Source organism: Jatropha curcas, chromosome 2, assembly GCF_041381405.1.
Source record: "Jatropha curcas cultivar XTBG-Jc1 chromosome 2, XTBG_Jcur_1.0, whole genome shotgun sequence".
Classification (NCBI taxonomy): Eukaryota; Viridiplantae; Streptophyta; class Magnoliopsida; order Malpighiales; family Euphorbiaceae; genus Jatropha; species Jatropha curcas.
The window spans coordinates 31,193,269-31,220,166 of NC_143152.1; the positions used below are offsets into that span (position 1 = coordinate 31,193,269).

Below are 26,898 nucleotides of genomic sequence, written 5' to 3' on the forward strand. Positions count from 1 at the left end.
AAAATTTAAATTCAAAACATTTTCTTATTTTTATAATAAGACCGGGATTACATAACAAGGTTAAGAGCTTTCTCTTGATTCATCGAATTGATTTAGAAAAACAAATATCTCTTTATGTACAAAGATTTTTCTGTTTATACATTGGAATGTATTTTTATATTAGATTATGAAATTATCAAAATTAAATTTAATTTCTACATGGATTTAGAAATTGTTATTAAAATCATTAAATATGTTAGTTCAGAAATACACCATCTTAAATATGTTAGTTAAAATGATATTGTTATAAACATTTTTTTAAAATATATTTGAAAAAAAAGATGAAATAATTAAGACTCTGACATGAACATGTTATCGTATACACTAGTGATTAAATATTTATTTTGCAATAAGTTCAAAAACTTAATTCATATCAACACCATCTCTTTTAACTTTTAAGTGTTTCCTTTGTAGAAAATGGAAATAAAAGATAAATTTTTTTGCATGAAATCTTGAATAAATTTCCAATCCAAAATCAATGCAATAATAGGTTTTTCCTTATTATTTCTCCAGGGTGCGGAAGTTAGCCTGTAGCGTAGTACTGTCAAAGAAAGTTTGCAGGGAAACAGAATATTTATCTGATCTTCTTCCAGTTCATTAAAATTATATCATCATATTTATGAATAAATTTATATAAGATTAATTTACAGAAAATATGCTGCTTCTGCGTAGCATTTTGTACACTGTCACAGAGTGCAGGGAAAAAGAATATTTATCAAATCTTGTTCCATTTCATTAAAATTAATATATATACATAAAAAATTAAAAGATTTCCATGAAATGCAAATGCAAGAACCAATGTACAATAAATTCCATGGTTGGAATGCGAGAAAGGAATAAATACCCTCTCTGGATTTATATGCATAAATAATAATAGTATATAAACAATCTCCCAAGCCCAGCATCTGTCAAAACAAAACAAGCTCTTGTATTGTGCTGTGATGGGGATTGAAGATTGTTGAAAAGAGTGCCATTGCAAGTGTATAATGTATATACATCCCTCCCCAAGACATTTGCTTGGTGGGTGCTTTCTTGCCTAGGTTTTGGGTTCAAAAATGGACATCCATTATTATTATATTCGGAGAAGAGAGTTGAGTGAGTGAGTCACGTGTTTCTTTCCATTCTTTTTACCTCTGTTAAGTCACTGCTCAGTCGCTTAGTGCTCAAATTTCCATTTCCATGTTAAAATCTGATCATTGTTCGCCAATTTGCCTTTGCCTTTGCCTCGCAAAATTTGTAGTTATGTGATTCTCTTCTTTAAAATAAATTTTACTCGCAACTACCACGTGACTTGTTCTTGATGAGGAGGACTTAAGAGCTTGTTAGTGTGTACTTATTTATGACCCGCCCCCACCCTTTTCTGGCTCTAGGAAGTTCACTGTGAATTAGGGTTAAAACATCAGGATGATGATGATGAAGATCTAAGTATGTCTTGTTACTTTGCAACTTGTCTGCTCTGCAATGCCCTCCGACTTTTATACCATATGTCAATTATTCTTGACGGTGATTTGGATTCTGGTGTAAAGTATATGAATATGAAATTTCACATTTTATAAAATTAAATGATTTGAATTCCATGGTTAATAAGAAAATAACGGAATTATAGGAATTTCACTTCTAAAGTGGGAGTTCTCTTTTTTATTTTTTTTCTAAAATGTAGAATTGAAATCATTGTGAAATTTATAAATTGCATAAGTTATATTTTCTATATTCTAACAAATAAAAATTTGAAAAATTTAAAAAATCATAGAATTTTATAATTTAAATTTCATAAATTCAAAATAACATCTTCCGTCACTAGTTTACAAAGACTATTGCTATTTGCAATTGTCCAAATCTGCGTTTGGTTGTCCTAATTACCCAGTAAGGACTGCGTTTACTTTTCTCATCCCCACTATTTATGCCGGAAAATAGTATAAATGTAATTACAGGACAAGATTGTTAGGTCCATGCATATACACTAATCTAAAAAAACTTCATTTTTATACCACAAATTTGAATTACACGATTCATTTGTTTTTTAAAAATAACTTCAATTTTAAAAAGTATTTTTTTAAAATAATTCATTATTTACTGTTTGATTATATTGAAAATTAATTAAAACGTATTAAAATTTTAATTTATAAAACTATAAAATTATTGAAATTTCATAATTTAAATAATTATTTTACATTTTAACAACATTTGTTATCAAAATTTTACCAAACAATTGATATTTATTGGTTAATTAGTAATATTATATCAGACATTATAAATCAATAACTATTATCAACTACCAGCTAATCCAAATAGTTAATCAAACAAGTCCTACTTAATAAAAATCATCGAATTATTAATTACTCCATGAGGTCCACAGACAAATGTATAATAGTGTATATTATTATGTGAATATTTCTTGAAGAAGACTTGTTAAAATGCAGAACATGTCATTTGGTCTTCTTATAGTTTGACCTAATCCTTGTCCCGTGCTTTTCTATGCGGATTGAAATCAAATTATGAACAAATTTGCTATTGAACTTACATTTCAGGAGAATTTAGCATCTATTGAAGAAAATGGATAAAAAAAAAAAATTACTCAAGTTTTTATTGCGACAAGCAATCTTGATAGTCTTTCTAATTACCCAACGGGATTAGCTCAATTGAAAAAGACGAGTTATTTTTTAATTGATTCTAAATTTTGGACTTCTGACCTTACAGATAAAGTTTTCTTGAAAATGCAATTTATTTACTGACCTAACCAATTAATGGTAGCTCTTCTTTTCCTCGTCAACTAAGATTTGACTCCATTGAAAGCATTAACATACAAAATAAAAGTTGATATATTTTAACCTTGAGCTAATTTATTTTAAAAAAGAAAATTCTAAAAAAAAAAGGACTTGGTCAAACTCTTAATATTTACTCTGACTTAGACCCAGTTTGGAATGAAGTTGGGTTACGTTTGTCTCAACTCTCAAGTAACCGGTTCAAATCCAAGACTCAAACACATTAATTGATGTAATATTATAGCTCAAGAACTTGATATATTTGTTTATCTGGATATTTAACAGCCATAGGTTGCACAATAAATAGTTTCCAATTCCAATATTTTAAATTTTTGATGCATGAAAGCATCCAAACCTTATGGAATGGAATAATGAATATTTACTATCTTGGTCTAAAAGATTGCCAAATATAGAAACTCAGTTCATCTCTGTAAGAATTACAGACCAGAGAGCACGTGCATAAGTAAATTTAGAAAAAAGAATCAATCAGTGGAAATAGAAATGAATAACAGCCGTTACATTTGTTTAGCAACCAAACACGGTTTTGCTTTTCATGGGTTGATCCCAAACAAGATAAAGAATTTTGTATAAAATATAAAAAAGAAAAAAAAAAAATAGTATCAGTTGGAGTTTAAATGAAAGTTAAGAGCTTGAATCCTACTTTTGAATCTCTTTATTAACAGAAGCAACTCCAAAATTTGCAGCAGCATTAATAAGTATAGTTGGATGTGGAAGATGATGAGCAAGTTGACCGGCAAAGTTCTTTAATTTTAAGTTGGGGCAACCGCCTTTGCCGTTTAGACCGTAGGTGCAACCGGAGTGAGAGGATGATGGCACCTTTCCCCTCGCAAGAGATTGGATTTGAAGCCATTCATCTCCATCCAAGGACCTAACTGCTAACATGGGTTCAAAACAGAATGCAAGAATAAGAAAAACGACGAGTATTTTGCTGCGATCCATAGGAACAATCTTGTTGTCGTTTTTGTTTTATTGGGGACGGAGAGGAGACTATAGGATTATGGTTATTGTAATGGAGGAGAGGATGAAGATTATATGGTTATTATTATATGAGCATTTCATTATATAAGCAATGAGTCTGTGAAATTGTAGAAATGAATTCATGGGTTGACTTTGTAGCCGCGGATGGAAGTTTGAATGGAAACAAGTCTAAATCAAACACACGGCCCTTGAAAAACAAACTACCTCTCCACCTTTTTTTTATGTGATTAATTCAAAAGTTGAATTAGTCCAAAGAAGATCTTTTTTTGGGCTGGTTTTTTTTTTTTTTCCTTTTTCTTCTGTTGGATCCACTAAACCATGCTACTACCTTATTGGGCTTGCTTTTAACATTTCATGAGATTTGGAAGTTCATCTCTGTAGAGCTCAAACAGAAAGAATAATACTTGATTGATTGATCCATCAAGCAAAGAAAAGTGTGTCACACAATTATGGCTACAAAACTTGCTCGATCCATTGGTTATGACATTTTTAGTGAACAAAACGTAGACTGTTTTTGTCTTCCTTGTTTATAATACATCGTTCTGTATATTTTAGATGTTCAAATAATCAATCAAACTGATGAAATTGAGGTACTCAAGGATTCAAATAAGATTCCCAGCCATCATTCTGTAGTTTCTCTGCTTTTTTCAAAACCTCATCTCTGGTGTCTTCCTGATATTGGCTCATTCTGCACATTCAAAACAGGAACATACAAGGAAAACCACACATCACTTATCTTAGATAGTCTGCAAACGTAAACACACAAAAACTCAGAGAGAGAGAGAGAGAAAGAGAGAGAGAACCTTGCCAACAGGTCAGGATCACCAACCCCCAACATTCTCACAGCCAATAATCCTGCATTTGTCGCATTGTTTATTGCCACAGTTGCAACAGGAACGCCCCTTGGCATCTGCATAGATGAGGGATGGAATGTCACACAAGGCTTTATTTATAGAAAAATAATAAAAAAATAAAAATAAAAATAAAAATAAAAATAATGGCACAAAAGAATTCCAGAAAGCCCCGGATAGCAAGTCCAGAAAAGAACGGATTTGTCTCTAGTATTTCAATACATTCAATTTTTTTTTAAAATGTTATTATTTGAACTAAAGGATTAAGTTGTACCTGCACAATTGACAAGAGCGAATCCATTCCATCCAAAGAAGAAGCACGCACAGGGACACCAATGACAGGTAAAGGAGTAAGTGAAGCCACCATCCCTGACAGTGAAATCAATACTTCCTCAAGTCCAACAGGATAGTTCATGATGTAAAACAATTTTATATACACTAAAGTTTATGTATAACTAACCTGGCAAGTGGGCTGCACCACCAGCACCAGCAATGATGATCTGGACCCCTCGATCCCGAGCAGACAATGCATAGGAGAACATCATTTCAGGAGTTCGATGAGCCGATACTATTCTTACCTATGAAGGTCAAGTGTAATTATTCACAGAAGAGGAAGCAAAATAATACAGATCCAGCGAAACCTATTGTAAATTTTAGAGCTCACCTCATAGGGCACATCAAACATGTCCAAAATCCTGGCAGCATCCTTCATTACAGGAAGATCTGAATCAGAGCCCATAATGATCCCAACACGCGATGTAACTGCAGTTTAGTGTACCATAGAAATCACGTGAGCCAATTGAAACACATTTTCCGAAATCAAATACATTTATGTCCATTAAATATTAAAATGAAGTACAATAATTCACTATATATGCACCTCATATCATAATTTAGTTGAATTACGTTTGCATAGATAAAGTCAAAGTAAAGAACTGCAAGAAACATTAAATTGAAATAGCTATCTGTCTCCAAGCAGTTTGGACACCAGATGAATCCACTAAATCAAAACTTAATTTGAAAGCCATATTTTGACTCAGATGTTTAAGCAGAGAACTTGTCAGATTTGAGGTTATTTTAATTGTTCATACACAAGACGAGATGAAGACAAGCCATACAAATGACAGAGAAGAACAAGTCATAAGTTCATGAGGATTACACTATGCAGCAATTAGTTCTTACCTGCAGAGTGACCATCAGGACCTTGTTCCTTCAACATTGAATTTAGCCGTGCTTCCACTATGCCCATAGAAGGACCAGTAATAGTGATATGGCCCATCTTCCGTTGCTTTCGCATTTCTGGACAATCAATATGACAAGTTAAGGAAAAGGACACAGACAGGAGCCCTGGGGGTGTTGAGAAACTTAATTGTGGACATGAGTAATGCCTAAGTGAAAACTAACCTGGTTTATCATACCAATGAACAGTTGCCCCTTGTACATTTAATGCCCTTCCAATCAGTTGTTGAGCCAAGAGGAAACCAGGCTCTCCCTGAAATCATAAAAATTGGCATTATATTTATGTAACATTGGACTGACATCAAGTCCTTGTGTGTACCCGCTTTGATATCACCTAGCACACCAAAATGATCATAACCAGTTCTCCCTAAGTGTGTGTCTGTGTGCCATGCATGACTCTGCATGTAGGAAAGCAAATCCAACCATTTGACTCCAACTAAAACAGCCTGCACTGAATTTCTCACAAATTCTGTCACAGATTCATTTCTTTCTTCTTCTACTTTTTTTAAAAAACTTTTTGGCAGGACAAAGAAAATGAAAAATAGAAAAGAAAGCCATTTTACCTCATCTTCACCAAGTAAATTATACATGATGGCAGCTGGAGTCTTCATGGATGGATCACCAAGTGGAAGACCTACAACAGCTCGCAGATGCTGTTCAAATTGTGAGGTGTAGCAGGATTCAATTGTGTGATGACCACTATTATGAGGTCTAGGAGCTACTTCATTTAGTAGAATCTATAAAAAGGTGAAGCAAGAATCAATCGGTTAGTTGACTAGCAAATTGCTAACATTACGAAATAAATGAAAATGCATGGTGCAGAGTCAAAAGAACAAATGGAATAATCACCTGACCCTCACTTGTCAAAAACAGCTCAACTGCAAACACACCAGCACCTTCTAATGAACTAACAGCTTCATGAGCAACATCAGTGGCAAGTTTTCTGATCTTCCATGGCACATCAGCAGGTGCCTTGACTATGTGACATATGTTTTCTCTACAAGAGTCGATGATCCTCACTTAGTTGTAAAAAGATGCAGACTCAAAAAAATAGTTAATACTTAATCTAGCTGAAAACGAAATAGCTACAAACAAAACATGAAAATGATCAATGTATATCATACTTGTGAATGGTTTCAACAACAGGATAGCAAAAGATGGAATTGTCTCTTCCTCTTGCCACAATTACAGCTAGTTCCTTTACAAAAGGTGCCCATTTCTCAACATATAAGCCACGATCAAAACCTCCAAGAGCTGGGAAAACAAAATCATATAATTTTTAAGGTTAAACAAAATAATGAAACAGCAAAGCAATTCATCAGGTCCAACTTCCACATTGAAAAGCATAACGATAGATATTGTCTACCATGGCAGGATCAACCAATAGGGCCTAGACAAATTGATCTTATCGAAAATTAATTGAGACATCCACCTTATTTCCAAATGATAGTATTCCAACCTTGAAAACCAGCTCAAGTACATATAATGGAAATTAAAAGGTACCCTTCTCTATAATCATAACTCTTGAATAGATAGATCCTCAGCATGTAAAATGAAAAATTAATTCGAGAAAAAATTTCCAATAACTAAAAACAGCCAGAAAAAGAAAAATAGAACATTGTTATTTGCATATTCGCTCACAAACATCTTACCGGCTACAGCAAAAGAAAGCTCCTCCTCACTCTTAGCAACAGCGTTTCCACGCCCATCATAGGCTAACCTTTTGCTCTTGATCATAAGAGGATAGCCAAACAAGTCACCTGCTTTTTTGGCACCCTCTAGATTGTTTATCTGTCTTACATATATTCCATCAACAGTGAATTAAATTAGCAGACACTCAACTAATAGTAGAGGAAAAATGCAATCATGGCACATACTAAGAGATAAAAATAGGAACAGCTACATTACCAACCTGCATAAACTCAGGAAGTGGGATCCCATGCCGAGAAAAATGAACCTTCTGGAGATACTTATCCTGTAAGTTCCAATTACAAGCCATCTAAATAAGTTTCATCTGGGGACTAAAATGCATGTTTGGTTCAATTGAAGATAAATGAATAAACATAATAAGTTAATAACAGCATCAGATGCAACGTTAAAATAATTGGAACTTGTTAAAATTTTATCGCTTCGGCGAATGACACCGAGATGAGTCCTGTACTTACTGTTGGAACATTTGACAAGATTTCTCCCCCATATGACAAAAAGGTAAATATTTTCCAAAGTAAAAATTTAGGCAAGGTCCGTCCTGTAAAACTCAATCTTCAAACTACTAATGCAGTCATATGCATGTTAAATCTGTCACCACTAAATAGCAAAGGCCCTAAAAGAATTCTTGCTTTGCTAAAGCTAATAAAGTATCAACTGTAGCATCATGGCTATGAAACCTGGCTCAAAAAGTCAAATATATATACTTGACAAAGTAGTGTAAATGACTTCCCTAGCAGAAGAGCATATTTTGCAAAATAGTTTATATAAGATGAAGAGAAACATACTTGGATAATTTTAATGGTAGAGGCTTTCGGTTGGCAGTCAATCCCTTGCTGTTCAAGCTTCTCTAGCGTAGCAACATCAACATGTTCAATCTCTACGGTCAAAACTCCACATCTAACTACCAATAAGGAATTATCATATGCAAAAACCAGAAATGGTCACACAAATATATAGTAGAAGTCGATAAAGCTTGAACCTTTTTGCGAATTCCTGAACTGCAGCACTATCATCAAAGCTCCCAACCATGTGATGATACGCAAGAGAACTAGCTGGGCAATTCACAAGCGGGTCCAATACTATTACTTTTATGGCCATTTGAGAAGCTGCTTGGCACAGCATACGACCCAACTGGCCCCCTCCCAAAACACCGACAATCAACTCAGATAATCCATGGACGGCCAACTCATCGTTCCTATATTCGTTTATAATCTCAAAACAGCTTCATAAAACATGAATTTAATTAAAATTTTTGGGTGTCAAGCTTATGACTTATTACCTGAGGGAGTTAGAGTCAACTGACGCACGGCAAGCCAAGACTGGATTGAAGCTAGCTTGAGAGCGCTTAAACAACGATGAAGAAGAAGAAAAGAACTCATCTTTGTCCATGGAAAAGCCCAGGGATTTTGATGCAGTTCCTGGAAAGAAATAACAGGCCTTGACTAAGCTATAATCGAAAACAATTCTGGAGGTCTGTTGCAGTAGCATTGTGGGAGAGGGGGTGTGTGAGTGAGTGACAGTTGAAACGGCGCCGCCTATGGTGCAAAATGCATTTGTTAGGTTGTGCTTTAAAAGGGAAGCTAGGGTTTTGAATCAGAATAAAAGATTTAATTTCAGCGTTTGGATTTTGAGAGATAATTTCTCTACTATCTATCAATGTCTCAAAAGAAAATGAACTTTTGTAATTTGCAGCGCATCAAACAAATCCAGAAGCGAATAAGCCACTTGCTACGCTTCCCTGGTTGAATTCTATTAATTCCTTAATCGCTTAATGACAGACTCTCGTCTTTCGGAAATCAAATATTCTGGTCTTCAAGAATCTGCCGTTTCTCTGCCTTTCCCGTCCGGAACCACCACTCATTCGGGTATCGTTTCAGGTCGTTTGCCTGCGTACGACAGCCATTTATTACGTCCCCAAAAAACGACACTCGTTTAAATGTTGCCGTTCAGAACGTATAGATGTCCAGGTTGTCATCTCCCCTAAGATTCAGCCGCGTTATCTCATACCAGCGACACAGAAGTGCCACATAAGCACGTTTCAACCACATGTCAGACTGCGACCCATTACCAGCACCACGTCATCACAAAGGTTGCATGTCCTGACGCATCATTATCTTGTGCCACGATCAATGTCCAGGTCAGCACAATAGTGAACATGTCATTAACGAGAATACACGTCAACATGCCTGAGATCCAAGTCAACAACAGAGGTACACGTCATCGGAGCCTTGCTGCATCTAAAATGACAAGTCATTAGAGCCTTACTAAGTCTAAAACAACACGTCATTATCGTGGCACACGTCAGCTCTCTAGTTCCATATCTTTAGTGCACGTCATCATGTATTTGTACACCTTACCGGACATGCCATGTCAAATCGAACATGCCATCGCTGGATACACGTCATTTGTGTGATGCCACGTATTTTGCCCCGGGTCAGCAAGGTGGCAAAAATCATCACTGAGTCACGTCATCAAAGTTGGCCACGTCAAGCAAGAATACGTATTCTCTGTGGCACCACGTCGTCAGTCGTCAAGCTTTTCAATGTTAGACAGAAACACGCCATCCCTCTAATGTCACGTTTTAGGTCTAAATCAGCACAACGTGTACACGTCATCGTTAGAGCCACGTCATCAAAGCCTTACCATGTCATACAAGACGTCATCTTTGTTGATGCCACATCTTCGATTCTAGTGCCAACTCATATCATACATGTGATCGACACTTCAATACGTGTTGAAGCCCAATCACCACGTATGGTACACATCGACATGTGATGCCATGTCAAAGCACAACACGTCACCACGAGGTAGCAAGTCACCATCGAGTCTGCCACATCATCGTCGTCATGCCACGTTGTGAAGCCCAAATCAGCACGTGTGATACAGCATGATTTGGCCACGTCATAATGTGGATGTCATTTCGAACAAGTCATCACAGATTGACCATGTCGCCTTATGCCAAGTCATATCGTCTTGTAGGTCGACATCCCACGTCACGAAAAGAGCCATATCTGCAGATTATGTTTATTTTTGGTAAGTCATCGTCAACAGCCATCGTCTTGGTGATATATAGCCATCGACGTCGCCCCGCCGTTCAACACAGCACAACAACGCCAAATTACCATCATAAAATAAATAAACAAAAACGAAATCAAGATAAACGACCACTATCAATTTTAAAAATTTCCATTTCTTCGATCGGCGGGGAAAATTTTGAAGAAAAGAAAGACAAAATTCTTCAGAGAAAATATGGATAAACGGTTTAATTTCAAAATTCAATTTCTGAATAAAGGAATTTCGGCGGCATTAGAAGATAAGGAAGAAGAAAAAAAAATGAGTGAGGAGTCGAAAAAGAAAAGTAAGATCGGGTTAACGATTTCGATTTAAATTTTGACGGGAAAGATTAGGGAAGAAGTACAAGCAGAAGGAAAGAGAGACAACAAGAGGAGGGAAAATTCGGAATAATCGCTATAACACAGAATTTAAGGCTGGCTGGGAATTTGGGCTGTTAGATGTCTGGATGGGCTTCTTTTGATAAATCAGTATCTTAACATAGTAGTTAATCTAATTCTTTAAGCATCAAATAGCAGTGTTCTGTAAAACTGAAAATAACAAATAATAAATTTCAATCAACAATAACTATTATTATTATAAACTGTAAATGAAATTTATTTTCCTTATAAAATGACTTAATTTTCTTTTGACGAGGAAAATATTTTTTATTAATTTATTTTTTTAAGCACTTCAAATAATAAAAAATTTTGAAAAATATTTTGCCACGAATTATTTGACCTAAAGAAACACAGCATAAAAATCAATTCACTGGTTCTTTGCATTTATACATGAACACCACTGTCAGTTCTTTCCTAACCATTTGAATATTGGAGGGAAGTCAGTTGAGTGCAAAACTGAGTAACTGCCATCATCCAAGTTAAACATTTCAAACCCATCTTTTCCAACATATAACACGCAATTTGATTTACATGATCCGCCCAAATCTCTAGCACAAACGGAAAAAGCCCACCGCCACTCTTTCACCACCACCGTGCGATCCCCCAAACTCTTTATCTCCACCCATTTACCCTCCTCTTCATTCGCCTTATAAACTCTCAATTTGTTTCCTTTCATGTCCCTGTCAAGTAAAAGTAACTCACCGCCTGACTCTACCAAATTTTTTTCTGAACTGCAGCCGCATGATCCATTCAGTAAATTGGGAACAACCACCTTCATTGCCTTGGAAGAAGAGACATCGATCTTTATAAGTTTACCGGAGCCTCCTTGAACGGCGTAGAATTGGCCTTTGTAATTTATAATATCATCATAATCTTGTTCATTCATCGCCGTCCATCTTTCGTCTCCTAATCTTATCCAGGCCAATTCCACTTCCAGACCGTATATTGCCATGGCCGCTAACTCATCTTTTCGACCAATTACTACGATCTTAGAAACCGTATCCTCGCTGTAAAATTCATCGTCACCTGTGAGCTCATACATAGTAGCAAAATAATGCTTGTGCAATTCAGATACCGAGAAATCAATAAGATTCAATTCCAAAGGGCGAGTTTTTGGATCTAACAATGGCAGAAGAAGGCGGTTCTTGGCCTGAGGATACGCCTGCACCTTAACCAAACAGCTTTCAGAGGAAGGAGAATGTCTAAGAAGATAGAAGGTTTTGAGATCGATGGTGGTATAACCTGGAAGGGATTCTTCTCTGAAATAGATCAGAGGAAGTTTAAGAGACCGATAATCCGAATTATATTGGAAGTTGAAGCCATGGACGGAGGATCTAAATGACTTGCACACAGCACCGAATCGGAAATAGTCAAGGTAATTATCGAGACTTTCTGCTATTTGTGCTAGAATTTCTTGTGGGAGTTCACTCAAGCAACTTCCACTTATTTCGAGTTTCTTCCCCCTCATCTCTTTAACGGCAAGAGTGACTACAAAATCATAAAAAATCATGTCTCACATCTCTTTTAAATAAAGAATTCAATTCCTATTCCTCATCTATTTGGTAATTCTATTTGCATGAGGATTTCCAAATCCAGGATTGAGAAAGATTGCATTATATTTTTTTCTAGGCTCCTTCCGATTCAAGTTTCAAGTTTATGCTTAATATAAAACCAATAAATTTTTAATTTTTTTTTTAGATATAACGGTACACTTTGATTTTCCTTTTTTTTTCTTTTTTAACTCGAATCCTATAATTTTGATTTTTAGATTCTCTTAGACCGTGTGAGAATCACGCATGATCCAAAGCACTCGAACAAGGTAAGAAGGGAAAAGGAACTATCAAGAAAGATATTTATTATATTGAACAATTAATCTTTCACTCTTTATTGTTAGAATACTCGCCCTTACACACAAAAAATCAGCTCCTGTCATGTAAAATGCATTCACTAATCACACGCAAAATCAATTTTTTTCATATAAAGAACAAAACAACAACAAACTTGTGGAACTGTAGATTGATTGCCAATCTTCATTACCAGGTTTTGACTGTATACGATGTAATATATATATGTGTAAATATATATATATATAACCTTTCTACTTTCTGGAGCATTGAAGGGTCTTCTTTCTTTTCTTTTTCTTACAAACATCTGAGAATTTAAAACACAAAGGCAAATAGATGATTAGTAAATTGCAGGCTTTTCACATCAAGTAAGACACAAAGCTGAAATGCATGAATGAAAGACTGGAATACTTACTTTTCTGACTTTTTTACATGAAGCCTTAGCTAGTTTTTTGCTCCTCTTTTCTTATCCCTATCCTTCTTAATTCTTTCAAGTGAAATGCTATCTCTTGAACGAATTGAACTCCCTCCTGTCCACCTCTGATTGAGTTCATGCTGTGCTCAAGAAAAATCCTGTCTGCCTCGAGCGCTTTCAACCTCTCATTCAAATCAGAAACCTCATTTGCAAGAGAATCTAGATCAATCTCCCCAGTGGGTAGAGCAAAGCTTTGCCCACTATAAAAAATTTCATTATTTTCATCACCAGTTAACTCGGATACCTCTCCTGACAAAGCAGGTCCATTCACTCTAACATTTTGTGTCAATAGTTCATTCTCTTCTGCTCCATTGTTTAGCTGAAATTCCAATTTACCATTCATCCCCTTAAAGTTATTTACCTTCTCTTCTGTGTTTCCAGAATATTCACTGTTAGCGAAGTCTAGTTGATTATTAGAGAACAGACAAAGCCTCTTTTCCAATTTCTTCAAGCAGTGTAAAATGTCTGAGCTTTCATCCTCAAAATCTAGCAATGAATTCTTCAGAGTATCTCTACTCTTATCCCCAGCTGACATATTTATTCCTTCAACATTATAGGAGATATCTTGTTTTTCAGTAACAGATTTTCTAGTTTTGGTACTAATCTTGACAGAACTAGCTTCTGGGTGCTCCTCTTTGATATCATTTTGTTCTATGGTATCCTGTAATAATGATTCACTTTGGTAGTTGTTCCTATAAAATTCAAGGTCTGCTTCTAGATCTTGAATCTCTTTCTCTCTCTCTGCAAGAAGGTCATTCGTCTTTTGCAGGGTTTCCATGTCATATTCAGCTTGTTCTTCCATCATTCTCAGGCACTGCAAGGCTTCCATTTGGAGTGTTGCCTTCTCTTCCTGCAATCTAGTAATCATGGCCATTGCTTGATTTGCAGCAATTGCAGATGCATTTCTTTCTTCTTCCAATTCCTTGTACAAAGCAATTAACAATTTTTTATCATGCTCAATCTGCCTATTCAGTCTATCAACCACAGTTTCTCCCTCAATTTCACTGACAATACTTCCATCCAAAGATAGACCAGATTCATTTCTCTCAAGAGAGATTCTCTTTTGAAGTATCTGCATTCCTATAGCACTAGAAGCATCGGGATTCTTCAATTCATCACTATTTATAGACAGTTTTGGACTAACAGAGACTCTTGGGCTCATAGTCACTCTAGGACTGGTATCATTTGTCAACTGCTCTCTAGCAGCAGATAACTGTGAAAATAAGAGCTTCAGATCATCACTGACTCTCGAAGAATCCTTCCCAATCCATTGTTCAGCGAGCACACCAGACAACTGTCTCCCCCTACTGCCAACAGCAAGCTTATAAGCTTCACCAAGATCCAATAAGTTGGGAACTTGCGGACCACCGTCACTTGAGACAGGGTTTGTTTCTGAAACTGTTCCAGCCATTGTAGATGATTCAGTTCTTGTCATTTCCTCACAATCTGTCACAGCTGCTTGCCAAACCTCCTCAGTCCTAGCAATACCTAAGCAGTAAAATGATAAAGGGAAAAACCCAAATCGTCAATCAGAACTACTTATAATAACTAGAGTGTTCTGGCACCATTGGAAAATGAAATTATTTAAATCCATATTCTGGTGCTTCACGTGTCTGAGCACAGACACGATCATGTAGGAAGCTGAATTTATACCCACACAGATGGAATACTTTACCTCGGTCTCCCTATCGTGTACTAAACACAATAAATAATTGAGGTAAGAAGTTTGAAACTTACAACTGTCTCTCAATCCTTGAACAGGAGTTTCAACTGCACTTGATAAAGGAAGTACATGAATAGTGGAAACAAGCTTGTTCTCTATTGATACTTGTGCAGGGTTTTCTTTGCTTTCTGATGATGGAAGGATAGCATCTATGGAAATATGCTCGCTCCTTTCTGATGTTTCCACTGGAGTTCCTCTGGCATATGATGACGAAGCTACTGAAATAAGCACACTCTCTTCTGATTCTTCCACAATAGTTTCTTCAACATCAAATGACGGAGGAACATCATCTAGGGAATTATCTTTCTTCTCTCTTGATACTTCAACTGGCATGTCTTTGGCAATTGATGGAGGAGATTCACTGAGGGAAATAAGGTCAGGAAGTACAGAGGGATTGCACTTGACATCAGCTTGTTGCCAATGAAGTTCTTCAGAACCTTGTGCTATGACAGCTGTAGGTGATATAGAAGTAACATCATGGGGCTTGATGAAATCCGATTGTACCGGTGAGACTGAAGTTGCAATTGGAGGTGGAGTAACTGCCTCTGTCAAATTTTCGCTGGCCAAATCATCAGGTAGAGTGATAATTTCATCCTCTTTCTGCGGACATCCAACTGCAACATCTTCCCTGGGATTAATTTCTCTGCTTTGAGCGCTTGCATTATTATCATCATCATCTGAAAACACGGCATCAGATTCTGTATCAGAATTAACATTGAGCTCAGTGTACCCTATCCGAGATAAATGATCAAGCCCACTATTGATTCTTTGGTGAGTATCTCTGACTGAAACGGATTGCTCAATTTCCTTCAGGCTGCCCTTATAATTTCTAACACCACCCGATAAAAGGACATCAAAATTAGCAGCCTCAGAACCAGCTGCTTTGGTCTGCATTAACTTTTCGCTATACACTCTAGGAACCCATGGCTCATTGCAACAAGAACAGTGACGGGTACTTGACACATGATCCTCAAGTAATGGATCCTCATTTAAACGAAGACTAGAATCGCCTCCCAGCTTACCAACCAACAATCTGTATGTTTCAGCATTAGTCTTGTTGGTTGTGGCAAATGAGAAGAGGCACCTTTCACATATTCCATGGACATCAACAAGATTATTGTGAGCATGACAGAGAACTAAGGATGAAATCTCCGACTTATGTACACCACAAATTAAGTCCCAGTAATATTTTAGTTTTTTATTGCCTAAAATATGATCAAGTCTCGAGCACAGAAGGCAGGGTGTTTGAAGTTGACAATAACATGCAAATTTTGTGATCAAGCAAGAGAGTATAGCGTCAACGAAGAGCATACAAATTAGCAACCATTCAAGAACAGCAGATGCCAAGGCAGTCCTGATACTGTTCCATTTTCTGTGTGATTTAACAGATTGCTTGCTGGAAGCCATGCTCCAGCAAGTGTTAAGTGATCCCAAAAGTGCAATGTGATCGACTCAAATAGAACAGCCTCCAACCACTCCCAAAATGTTTATAATCCAAAGCTAGTTTCAATACTGCAGCAACATCAGTACAGAGGAAAAAAAAATTAGAATCAAATGAAACAAAACAAGCATACATCAACCAAAGAACTTAACCCAGAACACAGAGAGGAAAAAGACAACCAAAACCAATAATGTCTATTTTCCATTTGAAGCCAATAAACGAGTGACTTAAGCATATCATATATGACCAAAGCCGAAAATTCTAATCAGTACCCAAGAATTCCTAATACATGAAGAGTATAGCATGTATCCCAAATCAGAACTTAAAGAGAAAAGTTAAACCCCATGTCAGGAGCTAAACACAATTGAAGACCTGCAATTTAAATTTTAAAAGACGGAAATGAACTTTAGAAGCTAGAAGATGCTATAATCAGAAAAAAAAAACAGATTAATTAGATCAATATCTAGCAGATATCAGTATCGGGAAACTAGCAATAAAATTATGATTAAAACGAAAACAAGATGAGGGTCAAAGCAATATATAGCAAACTGACCTGCATACTTTCTGAGGAAAACAAGAAGAAGCCAGTAGAAATTCAGAAGAACAGAGTCAAATCAAAGTGAACCTTCTTCTTCTTATTCAAGACAAGAAAACAAATCCCATGTAGCATTTGATCCAAAAACAGGACAAAAACATAGAATTGAAACAAAACAAGACCAAAACAAACAAAAACAGAAAACACCTCGTAGGGAAGAGCTTTGAGTTTTTTATTCTTTTGTTGCTATTACAAATTTACAATGTTTTGAATTTAATACAACAGTGCACGTTGTTTCTGAACATTTGCAATATTAATTACAAAAAACATAAAATAAAAGTGGAATTAAACGCCGACGCTACCAAAAAGTCGGTTTGCTGATAGGAGAAAGACGAAAGTAATACCGAAAGTATACCCTTTGAAAAGAAAAGTGAGAAAAACAAATATGAAAAAGAAAACACATTAAAGAAAGTACTTTTGGGATTTTGGCTTCGTTCTTAACAAATTTGTTTTGAGAAGTTGTTCTTAACAAAATTAACAGAACGTCACAGCAAAGATTCCCGCGGGAGTGAACTGTCAAATTATTATGTTTAGTATTTTATGTTAATTAATTTATATTTATGAATTAAAGATAATACTTATCATTTTATCATAAATTAATATACCCACAACAAATTATGCCATGTTTACTATATGAAAATACATGTAAAATAAAATCCTAATTTCCAGAGAATATATAAGAAATAAAAATTTCCTAATGCAAGGTTTAGGATAGATGAGAAATAGCTTCATTAAATTAGTTGGACCCCAAAAGTTAGATACAAAAACAATACAAGATCAACTAGAATTTGAGAATTTGTGTTTAATATTAGAATGATAAGATGATAATTAAGAATAATATTGAGAGAATAATTAGAAGTAAGATTGTGATTGTGAACAAGCTTATCTTTAAGCTTTAGTCAATTTAAGCTCAGCTCTGACTATAAACGAATTAAAATTCGAGTTTGAATTCAAAATTTATCAAATTAAAACTATATCATTTTAATGTAAATTTAATTAATATTCCTTTATTAAGTTAGCTTGTAAGTTCAATTCAACTTGAGAGTTGAGTCAGGAGTTTCCTTCAATAAAATTAGCTTACAAGTCGACTTAAGAGATGATTAAGGATTTGAGCTTAAATTCAATAGTTCTGATCGATAAGCTTATCAAATAAGATTGAACGAGTTTTTATCAAACAAGATCGAGCTAAGTTTTTATCAAATGGAGTCTTAAGCGGATTACTCAACTCATTTATAGCCATACATCAATGTGCCAATAAGCAAAAGATGATTAGATAAGTAGGAATGAAATGTATTTTTCAATCGTTTACATGAAAGTTAAGATCCGTGAAATGGTAACTTATATTCGTGCAAATTTGGGGCTAAGCCCAATGGGCTATCAAAACATCCACATCACATAGTAAGTTCTATTTATGTAAATTTAGGGCCAAGCCAATGGGCTATCAAAACATTCATATTTTGTACAATATATTCTAACATGCTAACTGATTTGAATATATTAATATTTGAATTTTCTCTTTTCAATACTTAAAAATAATTGCAATGTATTTTTTTTTAATAAAATACACTATATTTTTTTCCTTCATTTTTTTATTTGAATAATAAATAATACTTTGTAAGCTCTATCTATAAATTGAGGCATTGTAAGTTAGCAATTAATTTTGTCAAAATAGCTTGCCAAACATAAATCAATGCCATAATTTTTTTAATATGCAACTGCAAAAATTCATGTACATGTCAATTATGTGTCGTATATTTGGTCCGTAAATAATTTTATATCACTTTTATATGAGAACGTGGAGAGTTAAAAATTTTAAATTTTATCTTTTCGACTTAATATTATTTTAACCTATTGACTTTTCTAGTAAATTATATGTAAAAGATTCAAAATGTTATATATATATATATATATATATATATATATATATATATATATATATATATATATATTTAAATAATTATAAAGAAACAAAATAAATATTTTTTTAGTTTTTGTAAAATTGAAATTCCAAATCCTAGTTGATTGTTTTTCCTTATGAAGCAGACAATGATCCATCCATAATTAAAAAACAGTAATTCCGAAAAAAACCCCAACAAAAAGAACACCCTTGAAAATTTTGATTGACATATATACCCCTTTTTCTCTCGTATCGTCGCTTCTGTATTTCCCTTCTCAACCCTCGCCACCCCCAACACTCCCTCTTCTGCCCTTCTCTCTAATTTCCCAATCCCACCCTTCTCTTCCTCTTGCCCTTCTTCCTTTTCTTTCTTTATTTTCCGATCTTCTCCCTGATTTACCCGCCAGTTTTCAAATTATCGTTTTCCCAATTCAATTCTTTTCCTTTGACACTGCAAATGAAACCACACAAATCCCTAATTCTTTGCTCTGATCCGTACTGTGTCGCGTTATAACCGTGTCTGCACTTCACTTGTCAAAGTTCTGATCAATACCCAGTTCATGTTCTCAGCTTTTAGCTTGTTCAAGGTTGATTTTTGGGGTTTATGTTATGCGTTTAAGTCGGGGATTTTGATTGCTTTTCTAGCATGTTTATATCAGGTACTTCTCTCTGCTCATTTGACTGCTTAGAATTATGTTTTTATAGTTTTAAGTCTGCTCGTTTAAGTCTGGGTTTATGTTATCCTTTTTTTCTTATCGTTTGGTTAGCTGGTCGAGTTTTGGTATATATTATTATTTGAGTTAGGGTTATAATTTTTGTAATTTTTAATGGTTTTCTGTAGGACTTACCTTTTAGAGGATTTTTTTAAAATATAATTATTATCTTTCGTTTTTGTTTTTGTTTTTCAATTATGCTCCTATTGGTCGAGTGATAGTGGAAGAATGCCAAGCATTTGTACATTATTGATTGCTAATGTTTGAGTTTTGATTATTTTGGTCATTCATTTTAGTAGTCCGTCCTTCTCTCCCTTGTTTGATAACTGGGTTCTACTTGAATTCCATTTTTCTCGTTTGATGTCTAGAAAGCGCGTACTGCCAACTCTCAAACTAAGTTAAATTTGTATGAAGTTCCTTTTATTGATTTTTGGTGGTTTAGTTGTTGCAAAGCCAAGATATTTTGTTCGGAAATTACATTGGTTCGTAGTGTTTGTTTAAATTTGGGAGGCATCTGGGTTTTGTCATTCTGGTGGCCATGCCAATCTGAGAAGTGAAAGAGTGAGGGACGCTACTTAGGGTATATTGATCACTTTGTGTGTATGTGCATGATGGCTGAGCCCCTTGTTCCCTGGGTATCTAGGGGAGAGTAGTAGTGGCAGAAAATTGGTTTCCTTCTCTCTCTGTTTTCTGAACTTGCTTTTGCTAGCTGGGATTGAGATCATAGATTAGTGTTTTTAAATAGTAGTTACACGGGCTGTGGATTCAAAATGTGAAATGATCAAGAACAGCTAAGGCTGGATTTTCCACTGCAAAGTTATCCTTTTTTGCATACTTTTCTGTGTATCCTTTTCCAAGTAATATTTAACTTTATGGATATGGATGATGCGTTGTGAACTCTTAATTTACAATTTGCTTTGCTTGGCAGGCATGTGGTGATAAATCAGTGTTCTTGTTATCAATTTGCAATTGGTGGTTTCTTCTTGCTGCTGTGGTGCTGAGTTATTCTGAATTTTTGACATCTTGGAATTAATTTACACGATGGCAAATCATGACTTGATACTTGGGCAAAGTCACAATTTAGGGCTCAGGCAGAATCAGCAATTGGTCTTAGGGCATAATCACAATTTGGGTCTAGGCCAGAATCATGATTTGGAATTGGGACAAGCACAGGAACATCATTTGGGTTTGAGGCAGAACCATGAACTGGGTTTAGGACATCCTCATGACCATGAAATGGGTTTGGGACAAAGTGATGAGCATGAAGGGGATGTTGGTCAGAGTTATGGCCATGACAATGAATTAGGCATAGAGCGTAAACCTGATGAGGGTGACCATGAGTTGGCTCTTACTGCACAGAACCATGAGTTAGCTTTATCGGAAAATAATGAATTGGCTGTTTCAGAAAACCAAGAACTTGATGAGAACCTGGAACTAGCTGTGGATCAGAACCAGGATATGGGCTTGGAAGCTAATCACGATTTGTCTATTGAGGAGTCCCAGCTTGTAGTCCATACTCCTGTCATTCAGGCTCGTACTCTTGCTATAAGCCCTAGCTATGAGCTGTCAGTGGGGCAAGAATTCCCGGATGTCATCAGCTGCCGCAGGGCATTGAGGGATACAGCCATTGCTCTTCACTTTGAAATGCAGACTATAAAATCTGACAAGACTCGATTCACAGCTAAATGTGCCAGTGAGGGATGTCCCTGGCGGATACATGCGGCAAAGCTTCCGGGGGTTCCAACTTTCACTATCAGGACCATCCATGAGACACATACATGTGGAGGAATTGCTCATCTTGGTCATCAGCAAGCCTCGGTTCAGTGGGTTGCAAGCTCAGTGGAGCAACGACTCAGGGAGAACCCTAATTACAAACCAAAGGAAATATTGGAAGAGATTCACCGAGTACATGGTATAACTTTATCATACAAACAAGCTTGGAGAGGCAAGGAGCGTATCATGGCTGCCATGCGCGGTTCCTTTGAAGAAGGGTATCGTTTGCTTCCACAGTACTGTGAACAGGTTAAGCGCACAAATCCTGGGAGTATTGCATCTGTGTATGGTAACCCAACAGATAATTGCTTCCAGCGTCTCTTCATCTCATTTCAGGCATCAATTTATGGTTTTCTGAATGCTTGTCGGCCTCTCCTTGGGCTTGATAGAACATATTTGAAAAGCAAATACCTTGGCACATTGCTTCTTGCTACTGGATTTGATGGTGATGGTGCTCTGTTTCCTTTGGCATTTGGTGTTGTTGATGATGAGAATGATGAAAATTGGATGTGGTTTCTGTCTGAACTTCATAATCTCCTGGAGATTAATACAGAGAACATGCCAAGGCTTACAATTTTATCTGATCGGCAAAAGGGCATCGTCGATGGAGTAGAAGCAAATTTTCCAACTGCTTTTCATGGATTTTGCATGCGCCACTTGAGTGAAAGCTTCCGCAAAGAGTTCAATAACACAATGCTTGTTAACCTTCTATGGGAAGCTGCTCATGCTCTGACTGTCATTGAATTTGAGGCAAAAATTCTAGAGATTGAAGAGATATCACAAGATGCTGCATATTGGATACGAAGAATTCCCCCTCGTTTATGGGCTACGGCTTATTTTGAAGGGACTCGGTTCGGGCATTTGACAGCTAATATAGTCGAATCACTGAACAGTTGGATTTTAGAAGCCTCTGGGCTTCCTATAACTCAGATGATGGAATGCATTAGGAGGCAGCTAATGACTTGGTTCAATGAACGCCGAGAGACCAGTATGCAGTGGACATCAATACTTGTACCTTCTGCTGAGAGGCGTGTTGCTGAGGCTCTTGAGCGAGCTCGCACCTATCAGGTGCTTCGTGCTAATGAAGCTGAATTTGAAGTTATATCTCATGAAGGAACTAACATTGTCGACATTAGGAACCGCTGTTGCCTTTGCCGGGGTTGGCAGCTGTATGGTTTGCCCTGCGCACATGCTGTGGCAGCACTTCTCTCTTGCAGGCAGAATGTGCATCGGTTCACCGAGAGTTGTTTCACTGTAGCAACATATCGAAAAACATATTCACAAACTATTCATCCAATTCCAGATAAAAGTCTGTGGAAGGAGTTGACTGAGGGAGATCCAAATGCTAACAAGGCTATAGAGATTGTTATTAATCCACCCAAATCACTTCGTCCACCTGGTCGACCAAGAAAGAAACGTGTCCGAGCAGAAGACCGTGGCCGTGTGAAGCGGGTTGTTCATTGTAGTCGGTGCAATCAAACAGGCCATTTTAGAACAACATGTGCAGCGCCCATCTAATTTGCGAATGTGAAAATAGTTTACTATTATTATATATGGGCATGTCCCTAATGTGCAGAAGTGTTAGCTCTTTAGCATTCTTGTTAGTTTCTAGTAGTCAGTAGGTTTGCGAGTAGAAGCTATTATTATCTGTGATAGTCACGCAAATTAAGGTTCTTAGTATCCTGTATGAATGATGACCTCAATAATACAATGTTATGGAGGATTGCATTCGTAATTGTAGCTTTCAATATCAAGATAGAGTTTATCTAGTGTCTGGAAAATTTCTTTGGAACTCTCTGTCTCCCCCTGTCCTCTTTTCATACTGCCGTCTTATCAGACTGATGTGTTTGAGGTGAATCAAGCGTCTCTTTTTGCGGTTTGAGCCTGTTGCTTTTATTGATCTAGCTAGTGAGTCTAATCAGCATGGCAAGTTAGCAAAATCTTGCACGGCCCTCCCAATTTAGACAGTATTCAAGATATCTGCATTTCCCAGCAAATTAGATCCAGTTCTTGGCTTTGTTTCGGGAAGCTCAAAAGAATTGGAAAGGGAAGGTGGGATCCAGATGTTTCACCTTGATTGATTTAAAAGTTTTCTTTTTAACAAAGCAGAGGATTGCTTCACTTGCAGGAAGCTCTTAGCTCTCGGTACTCTGTTCTCAGGTTCTGTATCTGTCTTGGGAAGAACTCAATGATTGGGATGCCAGAAGAACAACTCATTCTATACTTGCACCATCCCTCTTCTCCTTGATAGCTGAGGAATGAATTCTATATTTTTGAAGCATCGGAATAATAAAATGCGTTAATTGCAAGTTGAAAAACAAAAAATTCTAACCAAAAGTCGTTAGGATCAGATTCTGAAAAATTAATGGCTTAACGAGAAGGAAGTCTGTATCAGTTTCTGATTCCAATTACAAGATTAAAGATAGAAATTAGTCCACGGAGAGTTGATTTGAGGGAAATGCCTGATACCCCCCTCCAACTCCACGCAGGTGATCATACCTTTGCTATAAGAAGACTTAGGGGGTATTTCCACCATGGTCAGTCTGCTTTGAAGCTGTGTTTTTTTTTTTTCTTCTTTTTTTTTTTATTTAAGGATAGTACAAACATATTCCTAAACTGCTTTTCCAACAATTAAAAAACAAAAAAGAAAAAAGAAAACTCTGCTTTCTTGGAAAAACAATTTAACCTCAATGCTAAAAGAGCTCTAAGCATATTCATATGCTTTTCTGAATCCTTGAAAATGGCAGGAATGTATGTGGGTGAGCTACTTGGAGTCGAGTATGTGATTCATTTCACCTCCACAGGAGGTGCCCATTCTCAAAACCAACTAAAAGCACTACAAAAGCAGCTTGCCAAATATGTGGCTATCAAGCAAATATACACCTTGGAGTGGTAAACACCTGCCTTGATTGCTTTGTCTTAGGTGACCCATTGCAGGTAATGGTTTATATACGAAATACAAAACCATCTGATGAAGTTGTAAGCTCTGCCTACAGGTTGCTGCAAAAATGGGTTTGGCAAATATAATCTCATTACGAACAGTTGTGAACATTTTTCCACTTTTTGTGAATCAGGAAAGCGTATAAGTTCACAGGCTGTGGCTATGTTTTTGGACTCTGATATACCCATAATATTTGGGCCAATTTACCTAAAATAGCATTGGAAGTATATGTAAAAAAGACATTGAATCTGTCAAAACAACCTAAAAACAATAACAGAAGAAGAAACAAAACAAGTATCAAGTGAATGTCTTCCTTTTTCCTTTCTGTCAATCCAACAAGAACTGCGTTCTTATATTGTCTTACATAATAATTATTATTGCTTTGCTAAGATTTAAATGGTGCAAGTAACAGAATGCAGTTACTGAAAATACATGAAGAAGATAAAATTTGCAGTCTTTTTTTTTTTTTTTTTGGTTGAGAACTCATTCTATACTTTCACCATTCTTCTTCTCCTTGATAGCTGAGGAATAAATTCTATATTTTGATTTATTTTTCAAGCATCGAATAATAAAATGCCTTAATTACAAGTTGAAAAACAAAAAATTCCTAACCGAAGTCATTATTAGGATCAGATTCTGAAAAATCAATGGCTAACAAGGAGGAAGACGTCTATATAAGTTTCTGATTCCAATTACAGGATTAAAGGTAGAAAATAATCTACTGAGAGTTGAAGTTAGAGGGAAATGTTGGTGCTTGACTCCTTTGATGAAAGGGAACTAGACCGAGCGGGTCAGGGCCCCCGCGCACTCCAATCAGGTGACCATATCGTTGCTGTAAGAAGATTCAAGGGATACGCCCACCATGGTCAGTCTACTTTGATAACTATAGTTTTCATTTATTTTCAACATAATTCTAAATAAGCCTGCAAATACAAAGATTGTTGAATCCTCAAAAATTGCAGGGATATATGTGGGTGAGGAACTTGGAGTCAAGTATGTAATTCACTTCACCCCCACAGCCCCAGGAGGTCTATTCGCAAAAAGTTCTTCAAAACGAGCTTGCCAAATATGTGGGCATCAAGCAAATATTCATCTTGGGGTGGTAAAAACCTGCCTTGATTGCTTCCTTTTAGGTGAACGATTGCAGGTGATGGTTCATAATGGAAATTCAAATCCATCTGATGTTGTTACGAGGACTGCTTACCAGTTGCTGCAAAATGGATTTGGGCAATATGAACTTCTTCGCCACAATTGTGAAGATTTTGCCACTTTATGTAAAACAGGAGGAAAGTTGTCAAGTCCTGTGCCTTATACAGGCCCGATTTTTCTTGTAAGAGGGCGGGATATTATTTATATGTAATAAATACTAATTAGGTCTGATTGTAATAAATTCCAGAGCTTTATCAGAAGCTTCAATTTATCCTAAACTAAAGGAAAGTGATTATGCAAATACTTTTCTACAGCTACACCGTAGGAGCAAGCGGCCACTAACTTTTTCGGGTTGAGAGTTGAAATGGGTGAATTAATAGCAACTGCAATTAAAATAAGAAAAGACCTATCCTCCCATGCCATTGAGGTTTGTCAACTCCAAGAGGGTGGTCATATCTACTGTCACTGGCCTGTATTAGGATACTCCCACCGTGGTTTGCGTAATTCCTCCTCGAAATTCTTCATGTGCTGCTCTTGTTTCTCATTTTATTTCTTTTTTCACTAAGTTTGGTAAAATTTGTAGGAATGTAAAATCTTATTCTAAACAATTAGCAAGGATTTTGCAAGACAGGGAAAGCACGTAGCGCACAGGTTGATTCATATGCAAATTTAGCTCTCGTTGCTGGTATTGGAATGACAGCTTGTTCAGCTGCCTATCATTTTATCAAGAGGAGGAAGAAAGAAACTCTAGTAATCAACTCTTCTAGCCGTAACATCTTGTAAGAATTAATGAGCTAATTAACTTCAGTTAAAAAAATAAATATTATCATTAATCACTAATTTCCTGTTCAAGTTGAAGTATTACCATTACCATAAAGACTCGAGCAAACAACTGCAGCATTACTCGTCTTGTGCTTGATAGAGTTTGTTTTTCAAGCATCAGAATAATAAAATGCCTTAATCCTAAGTTATTAGGATCAGATTCTGAAAAATTAATGGCTTAATTACCATAGAATAAGTTTAAATAGCCCAAAAACCAAAAAGAACTTCAACAACGAACAAAATTTCAAACACGAAAACAAGTCTTCTAATCACATCTTGTAAGACGCAATGCACAACGTAAAGAGAGTTAATTTCACTTAAAAAATAAATATTACGATAAATAAATATCATTAGTCACTTGCCTGTGGAAGCTCAACACCAAATACTCAACTATATATATCTTTCATCACATCAGGACTTGTCCCACAATGGAAATTTAACTGAAAAACAAAATCAAGCGAACCAGCTACAAG

General features: G+C 36.1%; 4 protein-coding genes across 4 annotated transcripts; 1 reads left to right on the forward strand and 3 right to left on the reverse strand.

Annotated features, from left to right (window-relative positions):
* Positions 1-4,191: 4,191 nt before the first annotated feature.
* On the reverse strand, positions 4,192-9,484 carry LOC149498608 (phosphoribosylaminoimidazole carboxylase, putative / AIR carboxylase). Its single transcript, XM_089718363.1, has 15 exons — positions 8,880-9,484; positions 8,580-8,795; positions 8,386-8,497; positions 7,803-7,865; positions 7,543-7,681; positions 7,015-7,144; positions 6,740-6,887; positions 6,454-6,627; positions 6,056-6,143; positions 5,834-5,950; positions 5,316-5,413; positions 5,112-5,229; positions 4,926-5,020; positions 4,604-4,710; positions 4,192-4,488 (listed from the first exon to the last, which is right to left on the reverse strand). Exons 1-15 carry the CDS (start codon positions 9,086-9,088, stop codon positions 4,395-4,397), a joined length of 1,908 nt encoding a protein of 635 aa, XP_089574489.1. The 5' UTR covers positions 9,089-9,484; the 3' UTR covers positions 4,192-4,394.
* A 1,900-nt stretch (positions 9,485-11,384) lies between these two features.
* Positions 11,385-12,797, reverse strand: LOC149498609 (F-box protein At4g35733-like). The gene has a single exon (XM_089718236.1). The coding sequence runs from the start codon at positions 12,560-12,562 to the stop codon at positions 11,456-11,458; it is 1,107 nt and encodes a 368-aa protein (XP_089574362.1). The 5' UTR covers positions 12,563-12,797; the 3' UTR covers positions 11,385-11,455.
* A 93-nt stretch (positions 12,798-12,890) lies between these two features.
* Positions 12,891-17,565, reverse strand: LOC149498610 (myosin-binding protein (Protein of unknown function, DUF593)). The gene is made up of 4 exons (XM_089718235.1): positions 17,089-17,565; positions 15,109-16,606; positions 13,312-14,859; positions 12,891-13,203 (listed from the first exon to the last, which is right to left on the reverse strand). Exons 2-3 carry the CDS (start codon positions 16,499-16,501, stop codon positions 13,337-13,339), a joined length of 2,916 nt encoding a protein of 971 aa, XP_089574361.1. The 5' UTR covers positions 16,502-16,606; positions 17,089-17,565; the 3' UTR covers positions 12,891-13,203; positions 13,312-13,336.
* Positions 17,566-19,283: 1,718 nt separating this feature from the next.
* On the forward strand, positions 19,284-25,904 carry MUG3 (MuDR family transposase). Its single transcript, XM_089717989.1, has 3 exons — positions 19,284-19,686; positions 20,669-25,319; positions 25,417-25,904. The coding sequence occupies exon 2, from the start codon at positions 20,782-20,784 to the stop codon at positions 23,029-23,031; it is 2,250 nt and encodes a 749-aa protein (XP_089574115.1). The 5' UTR covers positions 19,284-19,686; positions 20,669-20,781; the 3' UTR covers positions 23,032-25,319; positions 25,417-25,904.
* The last annotated feature ends 994 nt before the right edge of the window (positions 25,905-26,898 follow it).